Consider the following 17,353-nt stretch of genomic DNA (forward strand, 5'->3'; position numbering starts at 1 on the left):
GAAGCCTGCTGACAATCCCATACGAGTAGGGGATTTGCTGTGGAAACGTTGAAACAAACCGTCTCTGCTCAGTAGAAAGGTTGAAATATTTAAGCAGAGTGTGGAGATCAATGAATCTATAGGAGTGCATTTTTAAACTAAAGTCAACAGGTCTTAATGGTTCATCATTGCACATTCATCATCTAATATAGTAAGTACAACTCAAGGTGTAATGTTTGAAAGACAACTGTTAAAACATGACTGGTTACATTTGAGTCAGAGTTCTCAACGTTTTGCATGATTGATCGCAACTTAATGTGGCCTAACAATGATATGTAACAAATGTATGATGCATAAGATACATTGATTGTAGTTATGCCACACACTATTGTTACATTTGACTGTTGGCAACCCAGTTATCACACACGTAGGCTACTTAACATTCGAGGCTTGTTGAACATGCCACACAGTGTTATTAACCCTTGATCTGCCATGTGGCTCAGGCACACCAAAAGTGAATGAAGTCTAGTACAAAGTAAAACGATCAGAACCATGATGAATTAAATCTTCTTCTTTTTTCTCCAATCGAATGTAAGGTAACTGTATCTATGTTAAAGCTCATCGGTTGTAGTACAAAAAGTATTGGGTAATCGTGTAAATCACTGTTGCTTTAACAACGGTTAGTTTGCTTACCGAGTTTTTCACCGACCGCGGAAAGTATAGACCAAACGACAAAGAATCCATTAACTTTCTTCTTTACAGACATCTCAGCTTTTATCCACAGTAACGCAACGAAGGCGCATATGGAGACACATTTGTTTCGTTTTCATGGGATAATTTCCTTTAGGAAGTTTTGTCGTAATAGAAAGGATCCCGACGCGCTCCGTCTGTTTCTATCCTGCCTGCTTCTCCACAGTATATTCATTCCTTGAATGAACTCTTCCGTGTTTCATCCACAGGCGTCACCCAGTGGTCGGGTCGACCAACCAGTCTGGCCGCCTCCGTGTCGTTGGGGGGGAGAGGGGGATAATTGCTGAGCAGCCGAGAAAAGTAGACGCGCAACACAATTAATAAAAAATAATTGTTGAGTTCAACTGCCCACCCCGGCTGAAAGGTATAGGCCTATGATCGTTAATACTAGGCTTACTTCTTACATACACTATTCTGTAATCAATTGCCAGTTTGCCAACCTACATATTCGAGCCTATTTGATGATAGCAACACTATCACTTAGGTAAGGTGTTTTTTTTTGTTTAACATAAAGTGATGACCATAGGGCAGTGAGGTATGAATGACCCTGTTAATGTGTTAATTAGATCAAGTTAAATTTAATCAAATAGTATACCTGATTCTCTTTTGCTCTGTCTCTATGCATCTTTATCCTAAACATTCAAATCCACTTTTGATTGACTGGTGTTATTTCGCTTTAGGGAAATAAAAAAAAAATGTATTCCTTGTTTTTTTGAAAAATGTGAATAGAACCAATGCTATTGGTTGATCAACAAGATCTACTTGATCAATGTCTTTACTGTAAAGTAGGACTACTTTACTGTAAGGGCCATCTCCAAATTGTCCCCCTGCTGCTCTCTTGCCAAAGACAGAGAAGTTATACGCTGTCACACTACCACACAGTCACAGTACTGGCCTCTCAGGGGAGATGGTGAGGAGAGGCTGTGGGACTCCCCTAGGCCTGGGCCTGCTGCTAGCTGCAACAAACACATGTTAACACGTCCCCATTAAACACTTCCACAATCACATGGGCTCATATCACACATGTCCTGAACCATAAACTTTTATGGGTTTGATAATGGCAAATGCAGCTGGAGCTTAGGCTTACTACCAGCATAGATCAAATTGAGCAGAGTTAATCACTAGCTAGGCTGGAACTAAGTGCTGAGACCACAGGCACATAACGTGGTACAGTTACCAGATTATGCAATAAGAAGTTAAAAAGGGAGGAAGCATCAAGATAGGCAGACTCATAAGGCTCTGGTCCGACTGCCTTAATGCTGTGGTCTATTGTTTATTAGTCATGTAGTTTATCACCTTGCTGTATCTTCCTTTTCTTTTTTTCACTTTTTTTTTATTTTGCTTAAACAGCAGGCGATCTTACATATTGTGTCTTTAATGTTGATCTTTGGTCCATAAATTGAATAGTGGAACTATAGCTCATCCGAGTGGAATTTCTGTGCACTGCAGGTTAGTCACATTGCGCAGTAGGCACAGTAGAGACACAGATGAAAAGGGGTCGTGTCATAATATTTGGTGAAGATGCAGAGTGACAGAAAATCGGCAAATCGCTCATTTTTTTAATGTCCCTATTACAGCACTGGGTCTGAAAATAGTTTGTGTTTATTTTGAGGTCACTCTGGAGTAGGCCTATGTGACTTTCCGTATTGAAAGGCATAGACTTTCCCTTTTTCTTTACAGAACCATTTCAAGTGTCACCCATTACAATTGCTGTGTAAATCAAACACACTTCTGAAAGCGGTATCTGGAAATCCACTATCTGCAATTGATTGAATCCCTTTGGATAAAATAATCAAATGGCCTTCTAAGCTGAACAAAAATATGGATAGAATATAGCAGCCTGCAGATGGCACTGTTGATTAGGAAGGGATCGCATGCTCTTTTTTATACAGGGACTAAGACCCATTGGCGACTACACTGAGTGTACAAAACATTAGGACCACCGGAAATTGCTGCTGACATTGACAATAGCTTATATTGAACCTCAATGATATATTAATCCAAGGTTAGAAACAAGTTTTTATAAAAGGGAGAAACCTGGAAAAATAGCAAGTAATCATTGGTGCACTAGAACAGACTCAAGGACAGAGATAATAGATCTGTCTATAATGTACAGCACATCTTATGAAAGAAAGGCCATCAGGCTTATGGTTCCTTTCCTTTGGCCTCAGTTTTCATTTTATTTCCAAATGACACGGACCTACAATATACAGTGAATGTGTTCACAGGGCACAGGCGAGATCTTGACCATTCCGCATGCACCTAAGTGAAGCTTCAATGTTGACATTTTTCCACAAACATTGTCCACTAACAAGCAGCAGGTATTTCCATGACTTGATCATTGTGGACAAGCTCCCTGCGCTTGGTACATAGCAAACATATCAAAGGGCAGGGACACAGAGAACAGCTTGGAGATGCTTCCCACCGGGCACAGACGTCAGATCAAGGTTTCATTTTGATTCACATTTGGTTGAGTTGTCAACTGCCGTGAATTTAATGAGAAATACAAAAATAATTTCACCACGTCATTGGATTTAGGTGAAAAGTTGGGTGGGAAAAAATGACAAAATTCCCTTACGTTGATTACTTTTTTCAAACCCGTTCAGTTTTTCACGTTCATTCAACGTCATCACATTGATTTTCTTTGTTGAAATGACGTGTAAACAACATTGATTCAACCAGTTTTTGCCCAATGGGTTTGCATTAAAATGTCACACCCTTCCCCCAACTTAACTTATTTACATACCAGCTCATGTTACACTTACTGCCTATCAGGCAGTGTGTTGTAGAGCCATTGCCAATAAGGCTTTCGTTCAACTTAAAAATGGTGATTTTCTATCACTGATGATCTGAATAGTGTATTTCCACATACAAAAGGAAAGAGGGACTCAAATATTCTTTAGATTATATCCCTGCAATTACAGATGAATGGTCCTCACTCCACTCCAATTTACACCAAGCCACAAGCAATAGCTTACTGCATAGTCACCATTGTCCTAAAACTATTGCCAGCTGCATGCAAATTCACAAATAAATATAAATACTGTGACTTTTCCTTTACATTAGATTAAATCAAGGTTGGTTATCTTTTCATGTGTGAGATTTTGTTTTACATGTCTTGTGCCCTCTAATCTATTCTTAATGTTATGACTCAGAGCAGAAATGGTGGGTGAAATGAAGAACGTACAATTATTATTTTATTTCACTATTCTAACACTAGATCTTCATAGGCCTTGTTTAAACTCCATACAATTTTAGAGAATGCACAAGTCTGTATTGTTGTAGTTTGTAAAGTTCAAGGTCACCAATGTCTATCTCATAAGGACAAATGTACAATAGTACTTTTTTCCAAGGTTTCAATAGAGAGGAGAGTGCACTTCACCATTCAAGACTTGTGCTAAATCAATATCCAATTTTCAGACCACAATTTAAAATATCTCTTTTAATAAAAATAAAGGTTGATGCTTTCTTTGCAAAGGTCTCGCTAAAGGTTCCATTTCATTTTGATAATACAATTCCACAACACAAAATGAATTGTATGCAACGGTCTGTTGTTTTATTTGTTTGGACAGATTGTTAGAATTTGTTTATATATTAAGATGTTGACCCAGGAGAAACTGATTGACTTGTTCACTTGTAAAGTTGTTTACAAATCTCTTCCCTGACATTTTGACCTGTTTTTGTGTGGCTTAATTCGTGTGAAAAGACAAACATTTTTGTGCAACTTCAGTCATGTGAAAATACATTTTTGGGGGGCGAACTTTGGAACTATCTCTTTAAAGTTATTAGAGCTGTTCTAGGATTAGGGTATTTCATTCATTTCAGACACACTTTTTTGTGTGTCCCACAATGTGTCCCACATTGATTTATATATAGATTTTAAAAAATGTGTTAACAACCCAATATTGTTCATCAACCAGGTTGTCACCAAAATAATTACACATAGTTATATATTTTTCTTATTTAATATGTTTTTTTAAATGTTTTTATTTTTTACATTCAACCTTTATTTAACTAGGCAAGTCAGTTAAGAACAAATTCTTACTTACAATGACGGCCTACTAGGGAACAGTGGGTTAACTGCCTTGTTCAGGGGCAGAACGACAGATTTTTACTTTGTCAGCTCGAGAATTCCATCCAGCAACCTTTCGGTTACTGGCCCAACTCTCTAACCACTAGGCTACCTGCCGCCCCAAATTAATGGGTTGGGTGTTATTCATGCTTATAATGTTTTCTATGCTTGTTTTCACTTAACACTTTGGGATACAGGTATTTTTTAGTGTAGGCAACAGTAGGCCTACACAATTTTCTTCATAATGCATTTAATACAAGGCTCCACTTTTTCGTGTGCATTACACCATTTCTTTCATAATGCATTTAAAACAAGGCTATGTCAGATTTTATGAGGGTTGCCAGATTGGAGAAAAAAGCTTTATTTGTCTGTTTTTTTGTGTGGTATCGATGAAGATGTTTGATTGGCGAATGGGGATACATTTTTATGATGGGAAATTATAATACACACACACAGACACAAACACTTACACATACTCACTTTGTTTGTACTCATGTTATAGCCAACTCTTGCCTTATGTATCTAGTTGTCATATATTCATTAACTCACTAAATGTTTGTAGTTTGCATGTCTCAGTAATGATTAAATAGATTTAGCTTTTGGATATATTTGGCATTTTTATACATATTCTGTATTTCCACTGAAGAAAGAATGACTTAATCAACACACTACTGTAAATAAATGGACACTACCTGTTATAAAATGGGATTTGCTCTCCATAAATAAATGGTGAGAATTACTCAGTCTTCAGCCATTCAGCCATGGGTTTCACAGCCCTACAATAATGTTAATAATAACAAAGTTATATCAGCTTAAAAATTGTTTATTTACAACCTATGGGGTATAACATGTTGGGAATAGTGGGATAGGAGAGTCTGAAATTAATTCAATACCGTAATCCTAAACTATTTTCAATATCAGCAGCAATTTTCAGTGAGAAATGCTCAGTCTGAAGCCATTCGGCTATGTGTTTCACAGCCCTATAACCCCTAACTTGAGTACAGTCTTCGCCAATGAGAACCAAGAGGGGTCTAGCTTCGTCCTTCCTGACTGGGAAAGGCCTCGTTTCGAGGCCGTGGAAAATCCTACATCCTTCTCATTAGATCAGAACAGGTTGGTTCAACAGTGATTCATATTACTGGTTTGCATCCTAAAAAAAGGGATAGTTGTGTTTTGCTGCAAAACACTTACATTATTTGTCTACTCATATGATGTGGATCATTGTCAGGTTATTAGATATTTAAGCTTCTGTAACAAAATAACACCATGGTTATAATAACACTTTAAACAGGTAGTTTGTAAATGTGTAGAATGTGTTTGCTTTGGGTCCACATTGGTAAATTAACTTGTGTAAATTAGACAGTCACAGAGGATTTTCTTCAGAATAACTGGTCAGAGCACTTTCCATTCACCTTCAGGCAACTTTGATGTAAGGCTTGATCACACCTGTAGTGACAACTTCTAACCATTACGCCCATTGTTGCTTATCCATTGTTCACTAGATATATCCATGTAATTACACCCAACACAATGTTGAAAAACAGAATGCTTCCCACCACTAGATCACAGAACTAGACTTGGGCTGGACGAGATCCCAATGCTGCCACCAATGTAGCATAAAAAACAGCATTAGCCCATTATCAGCAACCATCACTCCTGTGTTCCAAAGGCACGTTGTAACGCTCGTCCTCTCCTTCTGACGAGGAGTTAGAGATATCGGACCAATACGCAGCGTGGTAAGTGTCCATAACGTTACTTTATTTACAAGAACACTAAACTACAAAATAACAACGTGAAATACCGAAACAAACGAAACAGTCCCGTGTGGCACAAACACTAACACGGAAAACAATCACCCACAACTCGAAAGTGAAACCAGGCTACCTAAGTATGGTTCTCAAACAGGGACAATGATTGACAGCTGCCTCTGATTGAGAACCATACCAGGCCAAACACAGAAATCCCAAAACATAGAAAAAGGAACATAGACAACCCACCCAACTCACGCCCTGACCATACTAAAACAAAGACATAACAACAGAACTACAGTGCCTTGCAAAAGTATTTGGCCCCCTTGAACTTTGCGACCTATTACCACATTTCAGGCTTCAAATATAAAGATATAAAACTGTATTGTTTTGTGAAGAATCAACAACAAGTGGGACACAATCATGAAGTGGAACGAAATTTATTGGATATTTCAAACTTTTTTAACAAATCAAAAACTGAAAAATTGGGCGTGCAAAATTATTCAGCCCCCTTAAGTTAATACTTTGTAGCGCCACCTTTTGCTGCGATTACAGCTGTAAGTCGCTTGGGGTATGTCTCTATCAGTTTTGCACATCGAGAGACTAACATTTTTTCCCATTCCTCCTTGCAAAACAGCTCGAGCTCAGTGAGGTTGGATGGAGAGCATTTGTGAACAGCATTTTTCAGTTCTTTCCACAGATTCTCGATTGGATTCAGGTCTGGACTTTGACTTGGCCATTCTAACACCTGGATATGTTTATTTTTGAACCATTCCATTGTAGATTTTGCTTTATGTTTTGGATCATTGTCTTGTTGGAAGACAAATCTTCGTCCCAGTCTCAGGTCTTTTGCAGACTCCATCAGGTTTTCTTCCAGAATGGTCCTGTATTTGGCTCCATACATCTTCCCATCAATTTTTTACCATCTTCCCTGTCCCTGCTGAAGAAAAGCAGGCCCAAACCATGATGCTGCCACCACCATGTTTGACAGTGGGGATGGTGTGTTCAGCTGTGTTGCTTTTACGCCAAACATAACGTTTTGCATTGTTGCCAAAAAGTTCAATTTTGGTTTCATCTGACCAGAGCACCATCTTCCACATGTTTGGTGTGTCTCCCAGGTGGCTTGTGGCAAACTTTAAACGACACTTTTTATGGATATCTTTAAGAAATGGCTTTCTTCTTGCCACTCTTCCCATAAAGGCCAGATTTGTGCAATATACGACTGATTGTTGTCCTATGGACAGAGTCTCCCACCTCAGCTGTAGATCTCTGCAGTTCATCCAGAGTGATCATGGGCCTCTTGGCTGCATCTCTGATCAGTCTTCTCCTTGTATGAGCTGAAAGTTTAGAGGGACGGCCAGGTCTTGGTAGATTTGCAGTGGTCTGATACTCCTTCCATTTCAATATTATCGCTTGCACAGTGCTCCTTGGGATGTTTAAAGCTTGGGAAATCTTTTTGTATCCAAATCCGGCTTTAAACTTCTTCACAACAGTATCTCGGACCTGCCTGGTGTGTTCCTTGTTCTTCATGATGCTCTCTGCGCTTTTGACGGACCTCTGAGACTATCACAGTGCAGGTGCATTTATACGGAGACTTGATTACACACAGGTGGATTGTATTTATCATCATTAGTCATTTAGGTCAACATTGGATCATTCAGAGATCCTCACTGAACTTCTGGAGAGAGTTTGCTGCACTGAAATTAAAGGGGCTGAATAATTTTGCAAGCCCAATTTTTCAGTTTTTGATTTGTTAAAAAAGTTTGAAATATCCAATGAATGTTGTTCCACTTCATGATTGTGTCCCACTTGTTGTCGATTCTTCACAAAAAAATACAGTTTTATATCTTTATGTTTGAAGCCTGAAATGTGGCAAAAGGTCGCAAAGTTCAAGGGGGCCGAATACTTTCGCAAGGCACTGTAAGGTCAGAATGTGACAGTACCCCCCCCCCCCCCAAAGGTCCGCAAAACCTGAACCTATAGGGGAGGGTCTGGGTGGGTGTCTGTCCGTGGTGGCGGCTCTGGCGAGGGACGTGGAACCCACTCCACCATAGTCTTTCTCCGCCTCTTTAACCACCTCCGTGGTCTCTTTAGAGCGGCGACGCTCGCTGCCGACGGGTCCCGAATGGACGGGAGAGTCCGGCAGCACCGGACGGACGGGTGACTCTGGCAGCTCAGGACAGACGGGCGACTCTGGCAGCTCAGGACAGACGGGCGACTCTGGCAGCTCAGGACAGACGGGCGACTCTGGCAGCTCAGGACAGACGGGCGACTCTGGCAGCTCAGGACAGACGGGCGACTCTGGCAGCTCAGGACAGACGGGCGACTCTGGCAGCTCAGGACAGACGGGCGACTCTGGCAGCTCAGGACAGACGGGCGACTCTGGCAGCTCAGGACAGACGGGCGACTCTGGCAGCTCAGGACAGACGGGCGACTCTGGCAGCTCAGGACAGACGGGCGACTCTGGCAGCTCAGGACAGACGGGCGAATCTGGCAGCTCAGGACAGACGGGCGACTCTGGCAGCTCAGGACAGACGGGCGACTCTGGCAGCTCAGGACAGACGGGCGACTCTGGCTGCACAGGACAGACGGGCGACTCTGGCAGCACAGGACAGACGGGCGACTCTGGCAGCTCAGGACAGACGGGAGACTCTGGCAGCTCAGGACAGACGGGAGACTCTGGCAGCTCAGGACAGACGGGAGACTCTGGCAGCTCAGGACAGACGGGAGACTCTGGCAGCTCAGGACAGACGGGAGACTCTGGCAGCTCAGGACAGACGGGAGACTCTGGCAGCTCATGACAGACGGGAGAATCTGTAGGGAGGAGACGGAGAGACAGCCTGGTGCGGGGGGCTACCACTGGAGGGCTGGTGCGTGGAGGTGGCACCGGAAAGACCGGACCGTGAAGGCGCACTGGAGGTCTCGAGCACCGAGCCTGCCCAACCCTACCTGGCTGAATGCTCCCCGTAGCCAGGCCAGTGCGGCGAGGTGGAATAGCCCGTACTGGGCTGTGCTGGCGAACCTGGGGACACCATGCGTAGGGCTGGTGCCATGTACCCCGGCCCGAGGAGACGCACTGGAGACCAGATGCGCTGAGCCGACTTCATGTCACCTGGCTCGATGCCCACTCTAGCCCGGCCGATACGAGGCGCTGCTATGTACCGCTCCGGGCTATGCCTGCGCACCGGGGACACCGTGCGCCTCACGGCATAACATGGTGCCTGCCCGGTCCCTCTCTCTCCACGGTAAGCACGGGGAGTTGGCTCAGGTCTCCTCCCAGCACACGGGGAGTGTGGATAAGTCAGGTAGGAGACCTGAGCCAACTCCCCGTGCTTACCATGGAGAGAGAGGGACACAAAAAAAGACAGTGTAGAACACCTTTGCCCAAAATGCATTGTTCCAATAACTTTCATAAGATTGTTCCGTAGTTTGCCCCCAAAAATGTATTTTCGTATGAATGAAGTCGCACAAAAATTTGTATTTTCCTACGAATTAAGTTGCACAGAAATGTGTGTATTTTTACACAAATTAAGCCACACAAAAACTCACAAAATCTGCTGAAATACTTTTTGTACATATTTGCACAAATTGTGTGAGATTGTGTTGGTCATTCCTATAGGAATGATGAGAATCATAGATACAGCATACTGAATGTTCTTGACTTGTGGGTACCTTTGTGTCTAAGATTTTACACTAGGCGGAGCTTTTTCTTACCCTTGGGTACAGTCCACACCCAGTGCTTGGTAGGTGAAATATATTTTTGTTACATTAAGAAATCCCCATGTTTTGAACTCTTAGAAGAAATATCGTCAAATCTAATTACAGTATAATTTCATTCATACTGCTAAACTAACTGGGCATAACTTCATTAGCTACCTATAAATCCCAAATCCAAACTATTTGACGGTTTATCTCACATTCCACTTGGGAATAGCGAAAGGCTATTTGCTATATAAATGGTATGCCATGGAAAAATATTATGGCACAAAACATGCAAGGCAGAAACATGCATTGACAAACAAACCATGAATAAAGACCAGAATACTACGTCATATCACAAACCACTTGCCCGTCAAGAAGAGAACTGTCCAGTGCCTCTGAATTCGTATTTTTCCATGTACTTGGTACATTGTTGTATTGAGCACATTTTCCCCTTAATTAACAAGAAGATTGCAGACATAGCTGCAATATATCAGTTCTCTGAAAACAAAGATGGAATGCTGTTGAGACCTTGGTTGTTATGTCTCTTTCTACCACAGATGTGACTGGCAGTGGTTGAAACACAAAGGCTGGCTATAACATAACATAGCTTCTTGACAGGAGGATTTATGGTGTGACTCGCTGGTTTTGAGCTACAGAGTCATTTCCCCCAGTCTTTGCTGGACCTGGCTGAGAGGGGCTCACGTCTCTGATAGGGTAATCGGTTTAGCCTTGCCATTATTCCTGTAGTCACAGAGTTCTCTCATAAACCTAACTCCCACATTATCTCTGTTTTAGACACAGATGAGTTGAGTGGGCATGCAAAAGCTGGGTGGCAGAATAAATATTTTACATGGTGGGGTCCCCAATTTGTCATTAAAAAAAAAACATTTTTTAAATTAACATATTGAAGCCATCACACACTCACCTTGATTTCAAAATCTGCAGAAAAATTTACCCATGCAGCATAGGAGGCTGGTGGGAGGAGCTATAGGAAGAGGGGCTCATTGTAAATGGCTAGAATGGAATAAATGGAACTGTATCAAACATATAAAAAATATGGAAACCCTGCTTGTCTCCGTTCTATCGATTCCATTCCAGACATTACAATGAGCTCGTCCTCCTATAGCTCTTCCCACCAGCCTCCACTGCCATGCAGCTATTTGACCAGATCATAGCAGCAGTGGCGTGTATTCATGGATGCCAAGGGAAGCCAGGCTTCACCAAAAATTGTAAAAAGAAAAAAAAGTAAAACAATTTATCTTTTGCCTCTGTGTTTCATAATTTCCCTTCAATTTGCAAGAGTCTGAATGTATACAGAACAAAAAGATGGTCCCATGTTTCATAAGCTGAAATAAAACTTACCAGACATTTTCCATATGCACAAAAATCGCATTTCTCTCAAATTTTCTTAACACATGTCTTTATATCCTTGTTAGTGAGCTTTTTCCTTTGCCAAGATAATCCATCCACCTGACAGGTCTAGCATATCAAGAAGCTGATAAAACAGCATGGTAATTACACAGGTGCACCTTGTGCGGGGGACAACAAAAGGCCACTGATGTCTTATGGTTTGAAGGAGAGTGCAATTGGCATACTAATTGCATGAATGTCCACCAGAGTTGTTGCCAGATAATTGAATGTTAATTTCTCTACCATAAGCCACCTCCGTCTTGTTAGAGAATTTGGCAGTATGTCTAACCGGCCTCACAACCACAGACCATGTGTAACCACGCCAGCCCAGGACCTCCACATCCAGCTTCTTCACCTGTGGGATCATCTGAGACCAACCACCCGAACAGCTGATGAAACTGTGGGTTTGCACAACCGAGAAATTTCTGCAAAAACTAAGAAACCGTCTCAGGGAAGCTAATCTGCGGGCTTGTCGTCCTTACCAAGGTGTTGACCGACTTCAGTGGGCAAATGCTCACTTTTGATGTCCACGTTGGAGAAATGCAGTGGTGGAAAAATAACTAAATTGACCTACTTGAGTAAAAGCAAAGATACCTTAATAGAAAATGACTCAAGTAAAAGTCATCCAGTAAAATACTACTTGAGTAAAAGTCTAAAAGTATTTGGTTTTAAATATACTTAAGTATCAAAAGAAAATGTAATTGCTAAAATACACTTAAGTATCAAAAGTAAAAGTATAAATCGTTTCGAATTCCTTATATTAAGCAAACCAGGCGGCACCTTTTTCTTTTTTAAATTTAGCCAGGGTCACACTTCAACACAAACATCATTTACAAACGAAGCATGTGTTTAGTGAGTCCGCCAGTAGTGATGACCAGGGACGTTCTCTTGATAAGTGTGTGAATTGGACCATTTTCCTGTCCTGCTAAGCAATGAAAACATAACAAATACTTTTTGGTGTCAGGGAAAATGTATGGTGAAAAAATAACATTATTTTCTTTAGGAATGTAGTGAAGTAAAAGTCAAAATTGTCAAAAATATAAATAGCAAAGTAAAGTACAGATACCCAAAACAACTACTTAAGTAGTACTTTCAAGTATTTTTACTTAAGTACTGTACACCACTGGAAAATTGTGCTTTTCATGGATTAATCCCGGTTTCAACTGTACCGAGCAGATGGAGGATGGCATGTATTGCGTCGTGTAGATGAATGTTGTGAACAGAGTGCCCCATGGTGGCGGTACGGAGATGGTATGGGCAGGCATAAGCTATGGACAACGAAACAGAATTACATTTTATTGATGGCAATTTGAATGCACAAAGATACCGTGACGATATCCTGAGACTCATTGTCGTGCCATTCATCCGCCGCCATCACCTCATGTTTCAGCATGGTAATGCAGGACCCCATGTCACAAGGATCTATACACAATTCCTGGAAGCTGAAAATCTCACCCATTGAGCATGTTTGGCATGCTCTGGATCAATGTATATGACAGCGTGTTCCAGTTCCAGCCAATATCCAGCAACTTCTCAAAGCCATTGAAGAGGAATGGGACAACATCCACAGGCCAAAATCAACAGCTTTATCAACTCTATTCGAAGGAGATGCGTCATGCTGCATGAGGCAAATGGTGGTCTCACCAGAGACTGACTGGTTTTCTGATCCACGTCCCTACCTTATTTTAAGGTATCTGTGACCAACAAATGCATATCTGTATTCCCAGTCATATGAACTAACAGGAATATAGGGCAAACAACACAATTATCACAACACATAGGTTGTAATGTGGCTTTTTTTTGTTGCTAGATTGGCTTCCCCAGTGATTTTACCCACACACCGCTACTGCATAGCAGGGATCTGTGAACAATCTCACACTACCCGCTAAGTCCTCTTGACTGAAAATGAAAATATTTCCACTTGGTAAGTGCTTGTTACATAAACCACCATACTGTGGAATTCAAGTCAGAACTGTAAGCTAAATCTTTCATATAGATTTAGACTCACAGAATGAATACTGTTAAAGTATCTATTCTATCATCAAGACTGTGCTTGTTTGAGGTCCTGTGTTTTGTTAGGTTTGGAATCAAACAGGATAGTAAAATCACACAATGAAGAAAAGGTACATTTTTACAAAGTACAAGACACATGTAAGTGATGTAATACATACGGCATCACATGGGCGATTAGGAATAACCCACTGGACATAGACGTCGGTTAAACTAATGTGAATTCAATGTGAAATCAACAAAAAAGGTCACCATGTCATTGGATTTAGGTTAAAGGTTTGGTGGGGAAAGAAACGAAATGCCCTTACATTGATTACTTTTTGCAAATCCAATCAGTTTTCCACGTTGATTCAACATCATCACGTCGATTTTTGGGGTTGAAATAACGTGGAAACAATGTTGATTCATGTCACGCCCTGGCCATAGAGAGGCTTTTTATTCTCTATCTTGGTTAGGCCAGGGTGTGGCTAGGGTGGGCATTCTATGTTATTTTTTCTATATTTTGAATTTCTATGTCTTTGCCTCGTATGGTTCTCAATCAGGGACAGCTGTCTATCATTGTCTCTGATTGAGAACCATACTTAGGTACCCTTTTCCCCCACCTGTTTTGTGGGAAGTTAACTTTTTTTTTCTTCTTTTGTCAGCGTCATTTTTAAATAAAGTAAAAATGTACGCTTACCATGCTGCACCTTGGTCCAGTCCTTCAGCAAGCTGTGACAATTCAACCAGTTCTTGCACAGTGGGAAGGTACTGATTGTCAGTATTATTGGTGCTGTTCTGTTGTGCAACTTTCCTCTCTGTTTGGACTTTCAGATGGGGGCTTTTTAAAAGCCTATAGGAGGAGAGGACACTGTCTTCTAGGGATGAAAGGGATGCAGGGGACAATGCTACTGTATGCTTTCATGCACTCCCGCTTCCATCTTTGAACTCAGCCTTTTACTGAAGCAATAGATTTTATACCATTTCTATGGTTGAATGTGGAAAAGACGGAAGGAAAGATTGTGTTAACCACTAAAAGGATTGAGATGAGGACGAGTGAGCTGACAGAGACAGACTGAGGGTAGTCTGTCCTATTCTTAGCAGCAGCTATTCATGGCATATTGTAGCCCCTAAAATCAGTGTTCCAACAATGCCATATTGGCTTGTGCGATATGGATGTGAGATATTATAAGTAAACTTCTGACTTGTTATTGCATGATCAAGACAAAATACTAAAGAAATATGTTGAATCCATGTAGAGTTGTAGATCAATAAACTCTTCAGAAATTCATTCTCTGTTCATTTCCAGCATCAATCTGTGTAAAGATTGCCAGATGCTCCATCCCAAATGGCATCCTATTCCCTATGTAATGTACTGGTCAAAAGTAGTGCTCCACATAGGGAATAGGGCTCCATTTGGGAGTAGCTACCAAAGAGAGGTATTACTGCAGCCGAATACTGCTCAGGTTTCAGATTTCTTGAATGTTTTAATTTCAGACTGAAAACGGGCAAAGGCCTCTACTGGCAACAAAGACATTCCATAAAGAAGCTATTGCTTCTTTAATTACAGTGATGCTAACGTCGCTCACATGGATTCCATTGGTAAAAATAAGTGGATTTTTTATTTATCCCAGACCTGTGTATAGCCTGTATTATGTGCCACAATAAAGTGCATCCTCCTTTAGAGACATTGATGTTCAGATGGGACCATCGGAGAGTTTATAAACTGCTAGCCCCAGCACACCTGTACTGCATTCCACCAATTGAGTACCTTTTGGGTAGTGTAACTTTGTCCAAATAAACATTTTATCTCACCAAATTCTTACATTCAGTCATAAAGATCACATGTTCACAAACCCAATCTCAAAATAAAATGCCAACCCATGGCGTAACTATTACGCCATGTGGTGCCATATCTTAGCTGTCAGTCAAACTCTGCAAAAGTAAAACTAAAACTTATGGTTGAAGTTAGGGTTAAACTTAAGTTTAGGCATCAATTCCAATTGGTTAAGTTCAGGGTTAAGGTTTGGGAAAAGCGTTTTAAAAAAGAGTATCTAGCACTGGGATTGAGCACACAACAAATGCAAATCCCCCATCCTCCATATACAACATCCTTCGAAGCCGCAAGCCTACTAGATGGTAATAGGTGCAAACTTGCCCCTAATGAACAGTATTTATAGGTTGCACCTCCGTCATTTGATCGTGTCATTGTTATGAATGTTCTCCAAGCCGCCCACTTCCGCCAGCGCAATAGTGCCCTAAAGTCATGATAAGCCCAGTCAATCTTGATGGAGACTAACAACTGTTTAGTCTAAATTACACTATAGTGCCTGGAAGTACGATGACATTGCTAAAGTAGTCAAATGTTCAGTAGTAAACAACTTTGCCAGAATAACCATGTTGGGCCTCCCGGGTGGCACAGTGGTTACCAGAGACTCTGGGTTCGCGCCCAGGCTCTGTCGTAACCGGCTGCTTCGTCCGGTTAGGGAGGGTTTGGCCGGTAGGGATGTCCTTGTCTCATCGCACTCCTGTGGCGGGCCGGGCGCAGTGCACACTAACCAAGGTTGCCAGGTGCACGGTGTTTCCTCCGACACATTGGTGCGGCTGGCTTCCGGGTTGGATGCGCGCTGTGTTAAGAAGCAGTGTGGCTTGGTTGGGTTGTGTTTCGGAGGATGCATGACTTTCAACCTTCGTCTCTCCCGAGCCCGTATGGGAGTTGTAGCGATGAGACAAGATAGTAGCTACTAAACAATTGGATACCACGAAATTGGAGAGAAAAAAGGGGTACATTTATTTATTTTTTAACCATGTTGTAAATTAAGTTCATAAAAAATTGCATTTCTAGCTAACGTTAGCTTGTCCTCCCCTCAATTTTAGCTAACTAACTAATGTTATACTGCATCTAAAAATCAATCTGGCGACATCAAAATGATGACACAAGGTTTTCCTTCTAATTATGTGCTTCCTTTTGAACAGCATTGTAATGCACTTTTGCATAAATCTTAATCAGCGCTTATTGACAATGCATTAAGTAGAATTCTCAGATGGGCATCAGTCCAAAATAAACGTTCAAAACAATATTGTGAACAAACATGCAAACCATGAATAGCTTCCACATTTCGCCAGGTCCAAATGTAATCATTTACCTTCAGAATCTACAACTCCAGGCGTATTCCATAAGAGAATGGGCTTCATGTTCAACTTAATAAAAAACATGTTTTCCCATCGCAAGAGGTCAAATACAAATACAACTATAGTAAGTGCCTATTAAGTGTTGAATAAAGTAACAGAGTTGACCGAAACAGGGTTGATGATTTCATCTTAAATCCCCTTGTGACCGGGGTAATGCATTCAGTTGTCCAACTGACTAGGAATTCCCCTTTCCCTTAATGGAAGCTGTTTGTGTTTAATAGTCTGGCTATCTATGGGTAACAGGTTTGACTTGTTATACTCGACACGCTCAGTTTTCCACCACAAAACACCAGGAAATGGCCAAAAAGAGTAGAACGAGCTCACCTACTTTTACACTATGATTCAGCTATTAGGTGTTCAATGTTTCTTTAGATAAAAAATACTTGGAAAATGAATAGTTTAACCATATTAAAATTGGTTCAGAGTTCAGTTCACTATCAGGTATGAATCACTTATCACATGAAATAAATGATCTTCTGATATGACTTTGTCAAAGCTTCAGAATAACTAC

The 17,353-nt window shown here is 41.2% G+C and overlaps 1 protein-coding gene across 1 annotated transcript in view; it reads right to left on the reverse strand.

The window, feature by feature from the left end:
• The window catches only part of dcbld1 (discoidin, CUB and LCCL domain containing 1), a 36,040-nt gene extending 35,106 nt beyond the window's left edge, over positions 1 to 934 (reverse strand). Inside the window, exon 1 of the mRNA XM_021600424.2 lies at positions 673 to 934. Coding sequence (XP_021456099.2) covers positions 673 to 745 — 73 coding nt within the window. The 5' untranslated portion in view covers positions 746 to 934. The remainder of the gene's footprint in view (positions 1 to 672) is intronic.
• Between the last annotated feature and the right edge of the window lie 16,419 nt (positions 935 to 17,353).

This window comes from Oncorhynchus mykiss, chromosome 4 (genome assembly GCF_013265735.2).
Source record: "Oncorhynchus mykiss isolate Arlee chromosome 4, USDA_OmykA_1.1, whole genome shotgun sequence".
Taxonomy (NCBI): domain Eukaryota; kingdom Metazoa; phylum Chordata; class Actinopteri; order Salmoniformes; family Salmonidae; genus Oncorhynchus; species Oncorhynchus mykiss.